The 20,597-nt window shown below is 40.9% G+C and overlaps 1 protein-coding gene across 2 annotated transcripts; it reads left to right on the top strand.

Moving 5' to 3' along the window:
- The first annotated feature begins 411 nt into the window (after positions 1 to 411).
- Positions 412 to 20,307, top strand: jupa (junction plakoglobin a). 2 transcript variants are annotated; one of them, XM_086296649.1, is made up of 16 exons: positions 412 to 568; positions 11,402 to 11,436; positions 11,868 to 12,035; positions 12,123 to 12,376; positions 12,948 to 13,186; positions 13,759 to 13,960; positions 14,249 to 14,393; positions 14,573 to 14,676; positions 14,788 to 15,126; positions 15,543 to 15,695; positions 15,796 to 15,915; positions 16,066 to 16,216; positions 17,321 to 17,442; positions 17,634 to 17,673; positions 18,375 to 18,512; positions 19,291 to 20,307. In XM_086296649.1, the coding sequence occupies exons 2-15, from the start codon at positions 11,424 to 11,426 to the stop codon at positions 18,509 to 18,511; spliced, it is 2,187 nt and encodes a 728-aa protein (XP_086152775.1). In that variant the 5' UTR covers positions 412 to 568; positions 11,402 to 11,423; the 3' UTR covers position 18,512; positions 19,291 to 20,307. The 2 variants fall into 2 exon arrangements, with proteins under 2 accessions (XP_086152775.1, XP_086152776.1); XM_086296650.1 differs by lacking the exon at positions 412 to 568 and adding an exon at positions 11,200 to 11,314.
- Positions 20,308 to 20,597: the final 290 nt, after the last annotated feature.

The raw sequence follows: 20,597 nt of genomic DNA, 5'->3' as shown, positions 1-20,597 counted from the left end.
GGTGAAAGACATGGCTGTTAGCGCTCGATTTCACAGTAGTCACTACAAGAAATAGAACATAAAACACACTTAAACAGGCTGCAATACATATATGTGGTGCTGTACACATTTTGTATACCGTGCTTTACAAAATCGAAAGTATTTTTTAATCGGTGTCAGTCAGTGTCCCTTCAAATAAAAGAATGAAGTTGACTTTGAAATATTCGCTGTTGTATCAAAGGGCAAAACAGTGACAATCTACGCACCGTAGCAACGGTACAATAAAGACAGAAGTAAACTTTTTAAACCGAACTAAACTGTTCAACTTCACAGTTTATTGTAGTGCCTAGCCATAAAATTCCCTCCCATTGTGGACGATGTGGGTGGAGTCTTCGAGGAGGCGGAGTCAGGGTGAGGTAACGCTCCTTTTACTCATTTTTTTTTGTTCAGAGGACTGGTGGCCAGCTGCAGGGAGGCAGAGTGTGGAGAAGTGAAAAGAAATAAAGAGCGGAGTCTTGTGCCGACCAAAGGAGTCATTAGAAACAAGCAAGCACGGAATAATCTAAAATACGGCCGTGTGTTAAGACAGGTAAGATTCACTAAATCTACCTTTTCCGACAGATTTTACTGCCCTTAGCGTCTGTGAACGCTTATTTATGTATTTATCGGTTTGCTTGGTGTGTAGTTATTATCGTTTATTCTATTTAAAAAAACATCTTATGTGTTTGTGTGGGGTAATTTCGTTTCTCTTTGTTGCTTACCTGGATGCAAATTCAGATGCTTTCTATTAGGAATTCATTTCCGCATGCCTCAAACCACTACTGCCTGTTGTTAGGGAGCAGCCTACTGCGCCAGCTCTACAGCCACCAAAAGTTTGTTCTCTTGTGGTGGACAGTTTTTTTCTTTCTTTCTTTCTTTTTAAACTTTTTAAAGTGCAAGAGCTCCCTTACTCTCTCTCTGCCCAAAGATAACGACATTTAGCCCCAGTATCGACCATACAGCTACACGTCGTCACTTGTCAATAGACCCCGTTGTGTCGTTGGTTGTTGGTGGTGTTGAAGATAAATCGCTTGGATTTGTGTGTTTCCGTGAATCGGAGACAAAAAAAAAAGATTTTGCCATTTCTATTTCGTCCTTTAACAGAAATGGTGTAAAAGTCACACTGAAGCAGACCCAAAAACAAAAAACATTTTCCCCGTTAACTTATGAAAGATCAGTGGATTAACATAAAATTAGTAAGTAGGTGTTTTAATTGTCTAGTAATGGTGGGTATTATTCACTATTTTTAATGTCTTGAATGTCTATTTTTTTTTATAAGAGGTTGGGGTTTTTGGTTTTTTTTTTAGCTTTGGATGTGGTTGGACAAAAACAAGCACTTTCACATCAGATCTTCCGCTTTACCAACTATGACAGTGATGTTGAGTCTGTAAACAAACAGTGTTAGCTAACTGTGCCTGAGGGGATGAGTTGTCCGTGGGTGCACATCTGTAACGTATGACAGTGATACATGCTGATGTTTCTTTACCCACCCCCCACACTCCTACGCTGTGCTTCAAGGCAGCAGTGATGTCTCCAGGTGTTGCCAAATCTTCCATGATGTCATTACCTTTGCAGATTCTCAGGACTTGACAGGACAGCTAATCCTGCTTAGGGAGCACAGGAGCACAAATTTCTTTCATTTGATTTCATGACTAAATCCCCTGAAATCAGCATCCCGTTCAAATGACTTTTATCTTATCGGCTTTTTTCTTATGCGATTAAGTCATCTGCGGTGTCCTCTGCGGCCAACTTTAGTATAGTTTTAAAGTCCTAATTTGACACAGTTGGATTAGGGATTGGAAAGTAAACAGAGCCAATCACTACACCATCAAACTCCAAATCACATTATCCATTGTTCTTTTGTTTGAATTATCTGCAAGCGTCACAAAGCAGCAAGAACAGTGCCAAACAGGTTTGTGGTATCCAGCTGCTTTCTCTACCAATGTTTCCAGTTGAGTTTGCTGACTGTGTGCCAGCTTTAACGGGACAGGGTGCCAATACTTTGTGCCAGAATGGCCTTGCTGTGTCATCAAGTAGGAAAGCTGTCCCTGTCTGGAAAGAGTGGATGGGTGGTGGGACAGCAGGGGGGTGACTTACTGTAGATTTCACAGCTACAGCTGTGGTGGCACGGTGATAATCTCCCCCCCTCCTGCTTAATTCCCTCATACTGTCCTACATTAGCAGAACAAGAGGCCAGGAGATCCTTCGGTTTTAAAAATAGGTCTACACTCTTCAAAGGGGATTACTGTATGGCATACATCCTGCCCTCTTGGTTTTATTTTTTCTGTGGATTCCCCGTCTTGCTTCTGTCTCAGTCCAACGAGGCCTGAGTCCTTTCCAGTTACAGGTGCTCAGCGCACACATTGTGCGACCTCCTCTGTGTTTGTATGTCAGTCTGCCTTTGTGTTTTACTGTTCCCATGGAGAAAAGGGCACAGAGATAAAGTTTCCCGTCAGCTACAACAAGAGTTTCTTTCTTTTAAGGTTGTTTTTTGGGGTGGGTGGGTGAAATAAAAGTGAAGTGGCATGACCACACCAAATCTGCAAAGGGAAAATCTTTTTCTTTCTGATATTATTTATAGAATACAATACAGCTTAGATAAACTGCATTTTCACAATACAAGAATGTGCAAAAGACTGAATGAAGTGAAGGAATAGAAAAGTAATTTTATTTACACTCGACATCCAGTCTGAGTGCATGTTTAAATGTGGCGACTGTGCAGCCAGTGTGCACACTTCAGTATTTGACTGCTGCATTAACCATTGCACATATTGTTCAGGCCTACTAAACATACAGTATGTCATACGGGTACTGGGGTTCTTAAACTGTGGCAGAATCTGTGATAAAATTTCTGTGGCCTGTTTCATTGTTGTCTTCCGTGCCGCGATATCGCTGGTTATGCTTGTATGATGAAACTGAAATATTTAAAATTCATTAAGGTACAGAGAGAACTGGAAATGCATCAGAATAACGGTGCTTATTTTCTTGGTCATTATCCAATCAAATGGTTATTCCAGCACCTGTTCTAAACTGGGTCCAAGCTAGAAATTATGTGGCCATTCCTTAATAACTGTTTTACCCTGCACTGCCACATGCTCAGCTGCTACACCCTGCTACATCTACAACACCCCCCAGCATTCTTTGTTTCTGCATTATGTTCTGCTAAAAAAGCTTTCATATAAGTCCAAATTAGACAAAATACACACATCTATTATTTGTTATCCCAAAGTAACCCCTCTAACAACAAGTGCTTCTATATTTTCAATCTTTTCAAACCAGCAATAACTCAAAATAAGTGGCAATTAATTTTGAAATGCATGACATTATCCTTGAATGCAGTTATTAAATTATTAGAAATGTCATCCAAAAATTGCCAGTGTTGTAAAAGATGCCTTCTGTCATGACCAAACTCTAACTTGAGTGTCTAGCAGGGTGCAGTTGAATAACGCTGAGCAAGTGAAGCCGACATTGCCCAGCTGAACTCTACTGATGACAGTCCCTGAAGTTAATTATTTACCTTCAGCAGTTCTCTTGGTTGGATCAAGCAAGGGCAAGAAATGGTCCCGTTACTTAAGATGTCAAAGGCCTAATGGCTGTTTCTTCTCATCACTTGCACTTTAAAAAATAAAAAACATAGGCAAGTCTACCACATGGGTCATTTCAAGTCAGCTCTTATCAAAGCTGTGTAAAAAAAAAAAAAAAAACAAAACAAAAAAACTCATGCATCATGCTAACAGCCTTCTAGAAATAGTTGAATCCTCCTGCTGTCATCATGAATACATTACCAGTGATAAGTTTTTCATTACTTACTGTGTGTCCACACAAAGAGGGAGTGAACTGGATTCGGCACTTACTCAAAAGTAGGGCTGCCACAAACGATTATTTTGATAGTCGACTAGTCACCGATTATTTTTGCGATTAGTCGACTAATCAGATCCATTGGATCCATTGGACGTACAGCTTATTGCAGCATGCATCTGCTCTTATATAACTATCATTAGCTTACAGCTTTAAGTGTTTAAGGTATGTGCTAACTAAAAATAAAGACAAGGTGATAGTTTATTAAATTTTAATGAAATTTGCAGATTGTTTCGGTGAAGTTTAATAAACTCCTTGCTATCTAAAATATAACGGGACACCGGAGTATATTCTCGAGCATCTCACACTTCTGATAATCAGCTGTCTGCTTGACGTTTATTCAGCTGTGTAAAAACTATAACTTTAATCTCAGCCAAACCGATTTACTCAGGAACAAATAAAATACTACAAAAAGCCAAACAATAACATTTTTAAGTTATCTAAGTGACTTATATATGTTTAACCTGAGTAGCGAAAGACGGTGGTGGGTTTGAAAACGATTTGCCGGGAGTCTGGTGTTCTCATCGGCTCTAGTGAGCCTAGCCCCCGGCTAGCTATCGAGTTAGTGGGTAACAGACATCTCCGAAAACGTCGGAGCGCTTTTGAAAAATATGTGGTGTCTTGATAAACTGAGCAAATATTTGAGGTTTACACAGCTACATTCTCGCCTGAAAATATGTTAAACGTTTATTTTGTGACCCACAAAGAATAATAAGAGTAATATTAAAACTAACTAGCTGCCGCCATTGTTGGAAACTGAGCTGGGCAGCGCTATGAATTCTGGGACAGAGTTACTTCTTCTTCTTCAGGGTTTAACGGCAGCTGGCATCCTTGTACATGCAGTGCTGCCATCTTCTGTTTCAGTCCGTTATTACACTCTTAAATCCTACTACTTATTCCTGCGTCTTTTGCGATCTTACAAAGCTTCAAACGACGCGTCGACTATTAAATCAGTCGTCGACGATTCTGATGGTCGACGTAATCGTGACTAGTCGACTAATCGTGGCAGCCCTACTCAAAAGACAAAGTTTTCACACGTGGATGATTTTTGATGAGTCGTATGTCTCAGCATAGCAACTCTGATGAGTTGTGTCATGTTATTATTTTCTTTGCCTCCTCCCTATCCCTTAATCACACTTCTACGAGAGATTCAAGAAAGTAAAGGCAGAAAGAGTGTGGTTGAAACAGAAAGCAAATCAGTGGAGAAGCTCAGCTGTTAATTAGGCAACGTGAGGTCTCTCAAGAAGGGTGGTTTTGCATATGTTGAGTTCAAAATCCATGCTTTAGTCACTGTGGTTGCTTTTCTTTGTTCACTGCTTTTGAAGGATTTTATGCTCTCATGAGTTGCGAATGTTGTGCAACCCTGGCGCCTGTGAGCACTTTTGCAAAAAACTGCATAAACTGAAAAAAGCATGGGCGTTTGAGACAACTGACACTATTATTCTTCCCTCTTTGTTCCTTGAAAGTTGACATTTCCCAGGTTTTCATCTGACAACAACACTGTACGAACCAAACGACGTGTTGTCGGAATAAGTCACTCAATTTTTAACAATGTTAGTTTTGTTTTAGTCTTCTGGAAGATGAACAAACTGTGAATTCAAACTTGTCAGATGAACTTGCAGTACTCTTTAGGGTCCCTTCAGATTTTTGCCCTGCTCTCCCAAGCACACCCCTCCCGCTCCCTCGTGCCTCTAATCTCCCTGAAAAATTAATCATCTGTCACATCGCCTCAGTGCTCAGATACACACTGGTGCGTAGCAGTAGCAGTTCAAGAAAAAACTCCCTGTCAGGCCTTTAAAGGGGGCTTTAGATGCAGCATTGGCTACCAAACTTGGCCCGTGAACACACAGTGCCATCTTGATGTGCTTCAGCCTTTTTGGTTGCGTTCAGTGGGGACAGTTGAGAGTGGTTTCCTTTTCACAGTAACAGCAGTCAATAGGACAATGCAGCTACTCTTTTCCTCTCTACACTAAACAGAGTAACACAGATGCTCACTGTGCTATCAAAAACTCAGCTCGTCCACTTCCTTCCTACCATGAACCAAACAACACGGGGGGGGATCCTTCTTCTTGTTGATAAAAACATAATTCAAGTTTTTTGTTGTTTTTTTTTCACATAAGATTTGAATTACACATAAAGCTCAAATATTCCACTATTTAACTTCCACATCTTTATGCTGAGCTCTTTTCCTGGTTTGAAGATAATCTTTGGACATACCTCTACTCCTCCCACAGTATCTGACTTATCATGAACTTCTGTGAACTTTGTTTCTATGCGGGCATTGCATCTGAGTGTTTATTGCTACAGAGATTACACCCCTTTCTACTCACTCCCCCCTCCTTTATCTGTTTTTTGTAATCTGATTCTGGTCTGGACCCAGGCACCTCCTCTGAGACAGCTCACATTTCCTTTGATTCACAGAGAGCTCCCACGGAGACCAAACAACTACGCAGCAGTTTACAGCCACTGCACTGCATCCTCTGGCCTAAATCAGCTTATTAAAGCTGCTGCAGTGAATCAACTGACAAATCAAGGCCCATTAGATATTCTGTTGCTTCGCTTTCTTTCTTTTTTTAAATTCTTTGGCTGAGGCTGCTTGTTGTTTTGGGAAGGCTTCCAGATCAGGGAAGAAGGAGATGCACTCTGCCACATTTACACAAATTCACTTGGTGTGTTGCACAAGTGCATAGGAGTATTGTGTTGTTGGCTGTCTCTTCTCTCTAGGCACTTGGTATGGTGACGTTGCGCTGGTCTGGATTTGATCAACTGCCTGTCACAGTCAGTTGACAAATGCTTTCTCTTAGAGTTTGTGCTTTACACAATCTGGGCTTCAAGCTGTGTTCTTCCCCAGTACCTTATCGCAGTTTGTAACTGCTCCTAATAAACTTCCCATCTCAGAGCAGACAGCCCAGAAATGTTGGTGAGTCAGACAATGTTGACCACCACTTCCTGTCACCCACCATGGTAAATCCATTAGCTGTGCACTGCTTCACATCCTCCCTTATTGATTTATAGCAAACAGCTATCCAGCCCCAGCTGCTGCCATTACAGTGTCATAGTATCTATTGTTGTACAAGTAAGGCATGAGGGGGAACCAGAAGGGTTTGTGAATGTGTTAACTTGTTTCCTGTCATGGCAGCTGAACCCCGGGTCTATGGAGAGAGGATGCAGAGAGGAAAATGTCAACTGTACTGCAGACTCAGCTGGCTGAACTGGCCATTTACTGTGTCAGGAGGATTGGGCTGTGGGAGTGCAGGGTGTGTGTTAAAGCCATCTGGGAAACGGTTTATTGCAAGAAGAGTGTGGCTTACATGTCTGGGGACATGAATGTGATTGGGTGTGTGCATGTGCATGGGAGGCTGTCCTGTATGTCAAATTGTTTATCTATTCCAGTGCTATAGGAAGCTGTTCACTAATATAATAAAGTTTATTTGCTTGTTACTTTAGATAAGTTTAGCAAGGTTGTTCACACAGCCACCAGATAAGGATGTTTCTAAAGCCCAGTTATAATCCTCCCATAACTGTGAGAAATGTTTAATTATCATAAACAGTTTTTTCCTTCCTTATGTAACGGAAAGAAAACATGATGGAAATATGAGTATTTCTCTCCTCTCTCTACATTAAATATGAAGCCGCTGCCTGAGGACAGTTAGCATAGCTTAGCTTGGCGTAAAAATGACAGGTTGTAGTTTCACAGGAGAAAAAAAATATGAAAAAAAACATATTTACAAATATTTTAATATTTAGACCTGTGATGCTTTTTTTTCTTCCCCCCCCCCCCCCCCCCCCCCAGTATTTATACTTTAAAACAAAAATCCATAGAAATTTTTGTTTTAAAGCAAAAATTTCATAGAAAGTAAAACAGAAAAAAGCAACAGAAATATTATTTACACCCCAGCCTGCTAAATCGACATGTGGCTCAGCAACATTTACTACAAATACTGTAAAGTATGTGAACAGCCTCTTGAACACAACTGCAATATGAGCAAAGTTTATCTGAAGCCCCCCTGGGCCTCTTGCCTGACCTGATTCATTCCTGCTGTGATACAAAGAAGAGCTTACACCAGCAAAGTCAAAATCTGGCCTGCTGGAATGTTTTTCATTACTATGCTCCGTTTGCAACTGTAAAGCTATAATTATTGGGAGGATACTGAAAGGAATAAAATGTAAGATCCCCTCTAGCCATTAGGTGTATTCTTCCTCACACATCCAAGCACTCTTCTGCCACACCCTTTCTGAGAGCCTGTCACTGCTGAAGAGACACTCCCTTTCCAACATGCCTGAGGGATTTGCATGATAGTAAATGTGTTCTCATTACAGAGATTAGAGTTACTCATCCTTTGTCACAGTAGTCTTGTCCCTACAGTTTCTCTTAGTTTCAGCAATTTAACATTTCTGAGTAAGTCAGTGAGTAAAGTTTAGATAAGGTTGGTGTGTTCTCCCCTTTTCTTTATTATTTTTTTTCCCTCCCAGAAACAGATTGACGACTCAGACTGAATATGCAACACTAGTGTGGAATGTCACAGCAGCGTTTGAGCGCTGGGCCCTGATCAAGATCCATCTCTGCTTTGCTTTTCTGTTGCAACTCACTCCTCCCTCACTGGCAGCTTTTACTGATACACATTCCTGGTTTTACTGTGCAGGCTTTTTGGTTTTTTTAAGCCTCCTAAATCATCATCCGCAGAGGCTGTTGCTTAACAAGATAGTGGGAGGTGACGGGTGTGTGAAAAGTGTTTTCCTGAAGTATGGCTTCATGTCACTGTCTGTGTGGGTGTATAAATGGCAGTGGGAATGACTATTCAGGAGAAAGGCACTTCACAGTGAGAGTGAAAGGACATATTACTGATTAACTGGAAGAGAACAAAGTTCAGTCACAACAGCACGCACCATCAGCTCTTTGTTGGCACTGAACAATGGGAGAAGGCTGGGTTAGACTTTATAATCATCAGAACATAGAAAACTGTGTTCACTCAGGGTTTTTTTTTTTTTTTGCTTTGATCTTTTATTCTTTTAAATAATTTGTAGCCTACCCCTTCCCCAATAGATTTTTTTTTCTCAAATGGAGGAAAAAAGAGAATAAGAAAGCCCAAGAGGAAAAGACAAATTATCAACAAACAAGTGCCCAGAGCTTCAGACTTTAGATTGGACAGCAGATAAAACCCTCACAGCACAGCGTTTCAGCGGACTTTCAGTTACCTAGACAATATGCGGGGCGTGTCACTGCATTGCAACAGTTGACTGAACCCGCTGCCTCGCCCAGGAAAACAAAGACTACACAAACACTGACCCTGATTTACAGACAACAGGAAGGTACATACATTCTGCACCAAACTCAGATGTGTACTGTTTGTTATAAATGGATCATTATACTTTTATCTGTTTTAAAACCTTTGAAAAAGTTAGTGAAGCTGTATCTTGTTTTTTGTCCAGTTGTTCCCGTTGCCCTGTTAACCAGTGCTCGTAATTTTTTAAAAGGTGGCCACACCTTTACTGAGAAAGGTAGAAATGCACGGGGAATGTTGGTACAGTTGTGTTATCTGTAAGGTAACGTGTAGCTGCAAGCACAGACAGCCCTCTGTGGCCTGGTCCTGCAGGATCTCAAGTGAGACTCAATACATGGGAAACTCGTAGAGGAAAATGTTGCCAGTGCACATGAACCGTATAGTAAATAACTTTGTGTTGAAAAGTAAATGTGTCGACGTATAAATGAGTTTTTCGTTAAACAAAGTGGCGCGTACAGAAAACTGAGGACAGACGCTGAAAAATGGTGAAAATTTCTTCTTCGTATCAATTTTAATGAAAAACAAAGCCGCTAGCAACAGTAATGCATGCACATCAGATCAAATAAGTAGCGTGAGAAAACTAGACTGACTCAAATACATTCTTTGTTCTTGTTTTTACAAGTTGTAATTGCATGCCCATTGATCAGCTTCAATTCAAGTATTTTCCATTTTCTTAACATTGTTTAGTACATTTTGTTCCATGGAACTGAGGGCGCGTATAGGTAAAGGTGGTAATTTAAGTGTTTATGGCTCATTATATGCTAGCACAGAAGCTTGCCATTGTGGGTTTTAGCCCCAACTTGTTTTATTAATAGTCAAGACGGAAGATATGCAGAGCTGCTTATTACATGCAGAACCACAGTAAGCTAAAAACAGCTGTCATACAGAAGGGTTTTGAAGATTAAAGCTTTTTTTTTTCCACTTGCTTGTTTGTCTCTACTGTGTGTGGATCATCTCTGTTTTTGTAATATAGTTTTTGTTATTTATGGCCAATTATGCAACAAGCTCTGTGAATTAAATCTGAGATTTCTTATTCTAAGCGCGCTCTCAGAAAATGCACACACCCTCATATATTAAGTACATCTGTAGCAAAACCATCACACACATAACCCATCCCGGCGATATGTTCGGCAAACAATCCTGTAAAAGTCTAACATTTGAAAACGCTCATAAGCAGCAAAGTGAATGCAATACTGTAGACTGTATGACACATCCAGTGACCAGCAGCTATTGCGAATGCAGGTTTCTCTGAAATTCAGGGTGAATGACATTAAGACTACAGAACTATGCAGAAAACTTCCATGCATGTTGTAACCATGGGGGTTTATTTTGGGTCTGGGAGGCCACTTCCAAGAATAATCTGTCTTCCTGTATACAAAAACACCACTATTACATTGAATTTTTCTGAGAGGATACATTTACGTTTTCCTCATAATCTTTTCTAAATATTTCACATGTGCTAGTTTTGCTCTTTTTTTGCAGAGGGTTTAATGGCGAAGCACATTAAAAACCTAACTGCAGTTCAGCCATGTAGAAACCTGTCGGGGGTGAGAGGAAGTATTTGCATGATAAACCAAGAGCATGATGAACAAACATGCACCGACAGGTAGCAGGTAGTTGCACAAGTTGGGGGATTGTTAAAGTGAAACCAAGTATTTAGCGGACTTAAGTAGTTTATTTGGCCTCTATGATTAAGGGTCGTAGTTTTAAAATCCAGGTTTTTTGGTGGGCATGTAAATATAAAGACAAAATTAAAGTGAAGGTAAGGGTGTGTGTTGTTGGGGTTTTTTGGTTGTTTTTTATTACTTTAAAGGTGTGTTGGGGAGTCATCTACATACACACTTTCAAAGTGGAATTGAAACCTGATGAGCAGGTTCCTGATTGCCACATATCAGCAGTGGGCTGCTCCCATGACTGCATGGGTGGAGACCTGGGGTTAAAGGTCACTCACCCTGCTTAGCATTTTTACATTACAGCTGTCACTTTACTCACTTTGCTCTCCCTTCTCTCTTTGCAAGTCACTCTGCTCAGTGCTTTAATTTCCAGATCAGTGTGAACACTAAGTGGGGAAGTGTCCAACTCGTGCCACCCCCATACTCAGTAAGCTGTCTCGTGGAAAGAAGTAGACAGTTTATTCACTAATTCGTGCAAAAAGGGTTTGTAGGAATGCGTGTATTTACCCGTTGTATGAGGTGAAATGGTGGAAACACTGACGTTGGATTTCTCTGTGTGTTTGTTTTTAGGTTTGCTCCATCGGAAGAAAGGATGGCAATGCAGAGTAAGTAAATCAGCTCAATTTCATGATCATATTTTATGTTCCGATTTTTATTTCCTCTTCTGTAAATTCTGTTTTGACAAGGCAGCAGCTTAATGTTGGTTGTATTTGTGTGATTCGTTGATTTCACCTCAGTCTCTATCACTTCATTCAAAATAGACCTGAACAGTTTGAGCTTGACCTTTTCTACTTCCAAGTATTGTGTTCAGTGTTTGCATTGAAATCACTTCCTTAAAATAAAGTATAACTACAGGTTCCTGCTATAAAATTTTTATTACTTTGGTTAAAAAAAACAACTGTGTTTATCTTTGGAGAAAGAAAAACTGATCTACACAAAGGTTTTAATAAAGAGCAGTTTCTTAATCTTCATGAAATCTGTTAATTACTTTAAGTTACTTTTAAAACCTTTGATTTCCTCTCTCCTTCCTTGGCAGTGCGTGAGATGGAAACTGGCAAAGTAAAGGTGGCAGAGTGGCAACAGACGATGTATGGTCTAGACTCAGGCATCCAGTCTGGAGCCACCACAGTCAGAGATGATGACGGCGATTTCACCATATCTAAGCAGTACACCATGACCAGCACTGTGACAATGCAGGAGCCTGGTAAGGACAGACCAGCTAACATGCTGTAACTTTGGCTTAAATACACCTAGACTACATCATCAACCTCATCATCTCGCTTCTCAATAGACATGGATCCCCAAAGCGTTATGACCAGAGCTCAGAGGGTGCGAGCTGCAATGTTTCCAGAGACACTGGAGGGAGGCACCACCATTCTGTCGACTCAGACAGACCCGTCCCAGATGACTAACGTCCAGCGCCTGGCCGAGCCCTCTCAGATGCTCAAGACCGCCATCATCCATCTGATCAACTACCAGGACGATGCCGAGCTAGCCACACGTGCCGTGCCAGAGCTCACCAAACTGCTCAACGATGAAGACCAGGTGATGAAAACGAAGATGTGCCCGCGTCGATACAAACAAACACAGTCTATAAATATTTTGTTAAACTTTCTAAAATAATTACTAAGTCATTAATGGATCTAGCGAAGGAATAAGTTTAAAATTGTGCTAATAATAAGACATCAATACTGTGGTCATGTCTGTGTGCTAAATATAGTGCTGGCTGCAGTCTTCATGCTTATACTGGCATGAGGATTGATAACAATAAATCCGAATCAGTCAAAACATCACAAAATATGCCAGCCAAACTCAGTTCACTCATTCTTGTGTAATTTCCTTGATGGAAACAAACTGTAAAGCGTTAAACTTGCTTTCCCTGGGGATTGTGTACTGCCTAGCCCACCACCCTTAGCAGTAGCTTTCTATTTTTGACCAAATAAGTCAAATAATTGAAGGTTATCTAGATTTCTGATAATTACTAAGTGAATATCAAATTCAGAAAAAAATGCCATGTACATTGTATTACCTTCTGAATAGGAAGATTTAAGAACTTTGGTGTTTAATTTTCCCTTGTACAAATTAACTCATACCTTCCCCTTCCATCTCTCATAAGGTGGTAGTCAGCAAGGCTGCACAGATTGTGAACCAGCTTACACGCAAGGAGGCATCCCGCCGTGCACTGATGCAGTCCCCTCAGATGGTGGCGGCCGTGGTGCGAGCCATGCAGAACACAAGCGACATGGAGACGGCAAAAGCCACGGCCAGCATCCTCCACAACCTGTCCCACCAGAGAGAGGGCCTGCTCTCTATCTTCAAGTCAGGAGGAATCCCTGCTCTAGTCCGCATGCTCAGGTGCTGCTGGTTTACAAATGGGTCAAATTTTCACTTGTGGTCTGCTAGAAATACTTTTTTATTATGGTTAATAGGACATATTTGCATTAAAAACTCAAAATATTTTAGAAAAGTCACTCAAAGTTGCATTAAATCCTTGTTAAGATGCGCTCTGTGGCAATGTGTTGAAGTATTTTCCAGTGCAGCTACCGTGCAGTTATATGTAGAAGGAAATAACAGTTTGTAGTAAGTTTTTAATATTATTTGAGTAAGCTGCCAGCATTAGCCTTCAATGCTGGAAGCCTGGTGGGAAGCTTTATTGTTCCTCCCATCAGCTAGATCTAAATGGAACAAGATGATTAACTTCTGTCCAATGAACAAGTGAGCTTTTGACTCACAGGGATTACTGGTAAGGGCACTGACGTATTTGAAGCTTAGGCCATGCTCACTATGACCTATCAACCACTAACTAATATATACATATATCTGGTGGAAAATAAGGAAAAACACAATTGGCTCAAACGAAAAATAGACAGGATTATTTTGTGACGCACGCTAAACACGCATGTTTCTCTTCCTCGTTGCTCCCACAGCTCCCCTGTGGAATCTGTGCTCTTCTACGCCATCACCACGCTTCACAACCTGCTGCTGCACCAGGAAGGAGCTAAGATGGCCGTTCGTCTGGCAGATGGACTGCAGAGAATGGTTCCCCTGCTGAAGAAGAGTAACCCCAAGTTCCTGGCCATCACCACAGACTGTCTGCAGCTGCTGTCATACGGCAACCAGGAGAGCAAGGTGTGTGTGAATTTATTATTTTAGTTTGCACTTGTTTTGTGTTTTGTTACCACGTGCTTACGTTACACAATGACTGCAATCTGAAACCGTCGACAGTGCCGTGCGTGTGTGTGCATGTGTTTTGCTTTGGGTGTGGCATGAGAACAGAGGTGTTCAGGTGCTGGCTGGGTGTGGTTGTTTGTTTGCTTAGTGTAATGAATTGACAGGTGCCAGGAAAGTCATGGCTTAGTTAGAAGTGTGCATTGTAAAATGTAAGAATTTGTTTTCATAAAGGTCTTTGTTTAACAGCTGATCATCCTTGCCAACGGGGGCCCTGAAGGTCTCGTTCATATCATGAGAAACTACAACTACGAGAAGTTGCTGTGGACCACAAGCCGTGTGCTCAAAGTCCTCTCTGTGTGCCCCAGCAACAAACCCGCCATTGTAGAGGCTGGTATGTGATATAGGTTTTCTGTGTTGAAACACCTGTGTGCACAAGCTAGTCATACAGGTGTGTCAGCTTTGTGTTATCTGAACAGGGGCCAATGGCTCCTTGGTAACTGTGTTTCTTGATAGCATAATTTATTAAATGTTGTTGAGAGCTGAGTAATTTTACTTCTCTCTTCCCTGCAGGTGGCATGCAGGCTCTAGGCAAACACATTACTGGCTCTAGCCAGCGTCTGACGCAAAACTGCCTTTGGACTCTCAGGAACCTCTCTGATGCTGCCACCAAACAGGTCTGAGTCCAGCTTTACTTACTTACTTTTTTTTTTTCTCACGTTCTTTTTGCTATATTTCCACCCACCAGTAACTAATGGGGAATATCTATCTTTTTTTCTTTCTTTCAGGAGGGTATGGACAGCCTGCTGCAGCAGCTGGTTGGCCTGCTCAGTTCAGATGACATCAATATGCTCACCTGTGCGACCGGCGTCCTGTCTAACCTCACATGCAACAATGCCCATAACAAATCTCTGGTCACTCAGAGCAATGGCGTTGAGGCTCTCATCCATGCCATATTGCGTGCCAGTGAGAAGGAGGATGTGACTGAACCCGCCATTTGCGCTCTACGCCACCTGACTTCACGCCACCAGCAGGCTGAGATGGCACAGCATGCAGTGAGGAAACATTATGGCATCCCTCCCATTGTCAAGCTGCTCAACCAACCCTACTACTGGCCTGTCATCAAGGTAGTTAAAAGAGGGAAGGATATTCTAAAGTGGGGCAAAAATGTGCGCAACAGAAATGTGGTAATTTATGGAAGAAAGGATCTGACTGAAAGAAGGTGGTTTTATGCTGGAAAAAATATTAAAGACTGTGAAATAAGTACTTTAAAGAGTTCAGTGGTAGACACTGGGAGCTGGACAGATGGCCAAAGTGGATGGCAAGTAGGGCAGAGAGCCAGAGTTTCAGCCATCCTGAAAGAGCATGAAATGCACATGACAGCAGGAGCAGTATGTTTTACAAGACTGGGATTTAGGGGGAAAAACAGAACACCACATTCTAATGAAAACAAAAGTTTGAGATCATTCCAGTCATTTTACTTGCTGACCAATAACAGAACTGCATAATCAGTCTATCTTTGCTTGTTTTTTCTTGCCTGAAGGCTGCGGTTGGCCTGATCCGTAACCTGGCCCTGTGCGACGAGAACCAGGCCCCTCTGAGGGATGCAGGAGCAGTCCCCCGTCTGATCAACCTGCTGCTCAAAGCCCACCAGGATGCCCAGAAACATGGCTCATCCAACCAGCAGACATACCAGGTACATGATGGGCTCATGTCAAAGGACGTTTATGATCCCTCTGTCGACATTGTAGCATTTCTGTAGAATCACATTTTTTCTATTCATGTTTTGTTCTCAGGATGGAGTGAGGATGGAGGAGATTGTGGAGGGCTGCACAGGAGCTTTGCACATACTAGCCAGAGATCCTGTTAACAGAGCAGAGATCGCCAATCTCCAGACCATTCCTTTGTTTGTCCAGGTAAACAAAGAAACAGAAACGAAGCCTTTACAATTAGCTTTGTGACGGCCTGTCTATGAAATGCGCTTAATAAATAAACTTCACTTACTTACTTTCAATTCGCACTTATGTTTGTTTTTCTTAAACTTATTTTTTTCTTGTCTTCTACAGCTTCTCTACTCTCCAGTGGACAACGTGAAGCGCGTGGCAGCAGGCGTCCTGTGCGAGCTGGCAGTGGACAAACCATCAGCTGAGCTCATCGACGCCGAGGGCGCTTCGGCTCCACTGATGGAGCTGCTGCACTCCAACAACGAGGGCATTGGTAAAACATGCACATAATGCACTGTAATTAGCTTACTGTAACGTAGCATTTAGTCATAGATGGAAAATAACAAAGTCGATTTACTCAAGTGCTGTGCTTACTGTAAGTGCAGTTTCCAGGCACTTGCACAAGTCCATTTTGCGAGTCATTATACTTTTCTACGCATTCCATAATGAAATGTTGCAAACTACATTTTAAGAATACACAATAATGGAAACATTGTTGTGTGAAATTCTGTCTTTATTGTAGATGCTACAGAAACACCAGCTTGTTGTCCTGATTAATTCAGTTTAACAAACAAGAAGATATAACATGCTAATATGTACACTTTAGCACTGCAGGTACTCATATTTTGGGCTGTTTTATTCTGTTTTGTTGTTGTTGTTTTTTAAACCCTGTTTCCATTTTATTTTATGCTGACGCAGGTTAACTGGCTGTAGCTCAGGGGTGGGCAATCTCAGTCCACGAGGGCCGGTGTCCCTGCAGGTTTTAGATCTCACCTTGGGTCAACACACCTGAATCACATGATTAGTTCGTTACCAGGCCTCTGGAGAACTTCAGGACATGTTGAGGAGCTAATTTAGCCATTTAAATCAGCTGTGTTGGTTCGAGAACACATCTAAAACCTGCAGGACACCGGCCCTCGTGGACTGAGATTGCCCACCCCTGCTGTAGCTTCACATTTAGAAGCTCTTGCAGATACAACAGTCTGTCACTATAATTACATTGCTAAGGAGGAAAAAGCCCAAATGAACCAAATGAAGTATAATAAGCCTTAAATAAACAGGATGTAGCTGCACATTTCTTTATCAGGAATGACTTCAGGTAGGAAGGATTTCACACCAAAAAAATAAAATGCATTTTTTTGTCTTATATGCTCTCTGTTATACTTGTAAACTCTAAAACGTTGAGCTCTAGATGTTTAAAAAGGCCACGCTTACTCATAGATCAACCACTGTAAATCGCACTGTTGGTCATTTTATTTTGCACCAATGTGCTGAAGCTCAAAGTAAAGGACATTCTGTTCCAGATATTAAGCTTTCAAAGTTTATTAACTAACGCTGACCCCGACCACTGACTGTTTTCTTATTCTTTCCCCTCCAGCTACTTACGCCGCAGCCGTCCTCTTCCGCATCTCCGAGGATAAGAACTCAGACTACAGGAAGCGAGTGTCTGTGGAGCTCACACACTCTCTGTTCAAAAACGATCCCGCTGCCTGGGAGATGGTGAGTGGGTGTGGCACCCTCTGATGCACCAACACGACAGCTGAAGATTAATGAAGATTCTCGTAGACTTGTTTATTCACGTCGGTTGTTTCTGTGTCAAATACATCTTGGCATTTTTGTGGCATTAAAAATCTTTCTATATCAAAGTGTTGGCTTCATTTGACCTTTGCCCTCTCGTGACTTATCTGCAGGCCCACAACACAGCTGTCATGGAGGGACCCTATCCCGATGGTGAGTAACTGTGGCTGAAATGTGCACATACAGCACATTCCTCAGCAGTGGGTCACTACACCACGGAGAGCAGCCGCAGCATGAAAGCGCAATAATTTGTTAGCAGGTTGCCTCCCTGCTGCTGCTTACAAACTACTTTCATTATTTGGCAGCTATAAGAATGAGCTCATCACAAAGCTCAGCACAAAAAACAAATGGCTACTTATTTTTCATGTACCGTAAAGTAAAAATTTTAATTTGAGATTCGCATGAACCGTCAGTTATATCTTCTTAAATTAATTTTAAACTTGCTTTTTTTATCAATTCTTTCCATCTGTGCTTTGTTAGTTATATAATTTTTCCCCAGTCAAGGTGTATTATACCAGAATCTAAGAAAATCTAAAACGAATACATTGAAAACAACATTGTGTTTGTTTCTGTGTTTGATTTCCTGATACATCATTTCCTTTTCATTATTATCAAGTTAAGGTCTTCCTCTCGCCCCCATTGTGGTGTTTCTTCATTATCTATGTTTGCATCTTCGTCCTATCCTTTCCTTTACTTGCCTTTTTTCCTTTTATGGTTTTGGTATTTTGTTTCTTACTCTGATCCAACTAAGTAAAAAAAATAAAAAAATAAATCTTTTTTTTTTTCTCCCTCAGTTTGATCCCAGTAATCCAGAAATGTGCCTTAATATAATAATTACACATCTTGTTTTGCAGAGCTAGATGCTGGTTTCCAAGGATACGGATATCCAGGTGACATGCCCATGGACAGCATGGATGGAACTATGATGCATGACGAATACGCAGCCAGTTTGCCCTACGAAAGACAACAGTACCCACCTGACCATTATTAAGGTCAGTAGATGCTAATGTTACTTCAGCCAGTCATCTTACTTTATTTAGACTCAGCTGATCGGGACTGTGTGAGAAATAATGCCATTTGTTTGTGTGTGTGCACAAAGTCCAAGCTTCAAAAGCATAATCTTGAACTTGTATAAGTAAAAGATCAAATTCTTATGTTCTCTGGGGTTTCTTAAAAACACAGAAGAAACACTTAAATGCCTTTTACAGCGTGTAGAATTTATCTCTGTACTTTTTTGAAATGTTATTTTCTTGTTATATATTGTGATCAGCCACAATATTTAAACCACTTGTGTGATATCCACTGTATAAGATCCTGTGGGAGTGTCCTGTAGTGTCTAACAGTGGGTCATTGACAGCGGATGATTTGGATGTTGGGAATTGTGAGGCGGCTTCTCTGTGCAGCCTGAAATTATCAGTAAAAATTAGATTCTTGGGAATTTGGCGATTGGGTAAACATCTTAAGCCATTTCTGTGGGTGTTGCGAGGCGTGTCATCCACATTAATACCGTGACCTAGCGTTTCCCAGCAGAACATTAAATTATAAAGAGATGATCAATGCCATTGACTTCACTTATCAGTGGTTTTAATGTAGTGTACTAATGCACTTTAAAAGCACTGCAGCCTGTACCTCTGAAATGCTTTAACAGCAAAATGTTATCACCCTTTTTCAAATAAAGTCCTGCTCATTTCAGAGCAAGGAAAAAAGATAAAAACACTTTTTTGTTTTTGTGAAATAATAACTTTCTTTTTTTAAATTGTATTCTTTCAGGGGAAAGAAGCAGACGAGGAGAAGGCAGCAAAGAGCTGATTTAGGATGTAACGGGACACAGAAGAGTAGAACGTGGTCATCACGAAAGGTCTTTTTCCTCTGCTCGCCACCTGATGTAATATATACAATTATTGCCGAGTATGGGACTCATAATCTTAACAGGGCTCAACTTTGTTTTATAGCATAATTTTGCAGATTATAATTTTGACATTGATGCTTGTAGTTTGTTTTGTTTTTTTAAGAACCTTCTAAGAGTGAGTGCATGAGTGTGCGTGGTTGTTTACGCTTTTGGGTGGGTATTCTATGCCAAAGAGATTTTATTTTGTGATGATAATCGTAGCTTTTTCTTTTTTTAAGAAAAGAAAGAAAAAGAGAATAATAGTTGAAAACACTGCCAGAGGTGGCTCAGCGTGCACAGTGCACCAACTCCGCTTAACGCCTTTGTAAGACACATTTCTGACTTTGCTGTAGTTTTGGCTCTATATACTGTCAGTTTTCTCACACCGTGGCCCAAGAGTCAGCGAAGAGGTGGTTAACGCTCCTTTCATGTGTCACAAAATTTAGTAGACGTGAGCAAATGGGGAGAAGCGGAGATACTCGAGCTAACACTGTACAGCTGCTCCCTTCTCTTCTGTAATCATCTGATGCGTTTTATTTGGACTGTAGTTGATCAGTACGGTTGCTTTATTTGTTTGTTTGTTTTCAAGAGTCATCTTCAACTTTTATAAGTTATTTACTGGGAAAGTTTCACATTATGCACAATTACCAGAAAATAAGGAAAGAGATGCCTTTGATTTTAAAATGAATTTAGAGAGGAAATCATATGTAGCCACTGAAAAAAAACCTCATTTACATACTTGTGCAACAGATTTGTCCAACTCCGTAGTAAACACATGAGATAATACAGCTGTGGTTGAAAAAAAAAAAAACTACTGACAGGGAAATTTGTCTTTCTACTTATTAAGAGTTTTTACTTAAATTTTGTTTAATAAAAATAAAGGATATATATTCAAAATGTTCTTGTGTTCATGTTTATTGAGTTATAAATCAGAAATGTGCTTTTTCTCGTTTTCTGTACATCCATTTTCTTACGCTTATCATTTGGGTCCAACCCAGTACGAGGATGGTACATCTAATGGTTGTCTGCTGGGTTTATATCGTCTGTTTAGGCAACACCCAGTTGAACAATTTCTGATTATACACCTGCTATTTTCTTTTTGTTGTTGTTTTTTTTTAAGCAAGTTCTTTATTACTCTTGTCATTAGTAGTCTGATTCAAAGGCAAAAATGGTTTCATTGGCTACACTG

Source organism: Aulonocara sp. 'chitande type north' Nkhata Bay, linkage group LG6 (assembly GCF_057382095.1).
Source record: "Aulonocara sp. 'chitande type north' Nkhata Bay isolate Kocher_YH1m ecotype deep benthic linkage group LG6, A_spYH_male_GT1.1, whole genome shotgun sequence".
Lineage (NCBI taxonomy): Eukaryota > Metazoa > Chordata > Actinopteri > Cichliformes > Cichlidae > Aulonocara > Aulonocara sp. 'chitande type north' Nkhata Bay.
The sequence above is the reverse complement of the archived record's forward strand: the minus strand, read 5'-3'. Positions and strand labels throughout refer to the sequence as shown.

What these genes read in the sequence shown, in the direction of transcription:
- jupa (XM_086296649.1), top strand. An exon ending in TGCTCAACGATGAAGACCAG is followed by an intron (nt 12,377 to 12,947) that starts GTGATGAAAACG and finishes ATCTCTCATAAG; the next exon opens with GTGGTAGTCAGCAAGGCTGC. An exon ending in ACGGCAACCAGGAGAGCAAG is followed by an intron (nt 13,961 to 14,248) that starts GTGTGTGTGAAT and finishes TTTGTTTAACAG; the next exon opens with CTGATCATCCTTGCCAACGG.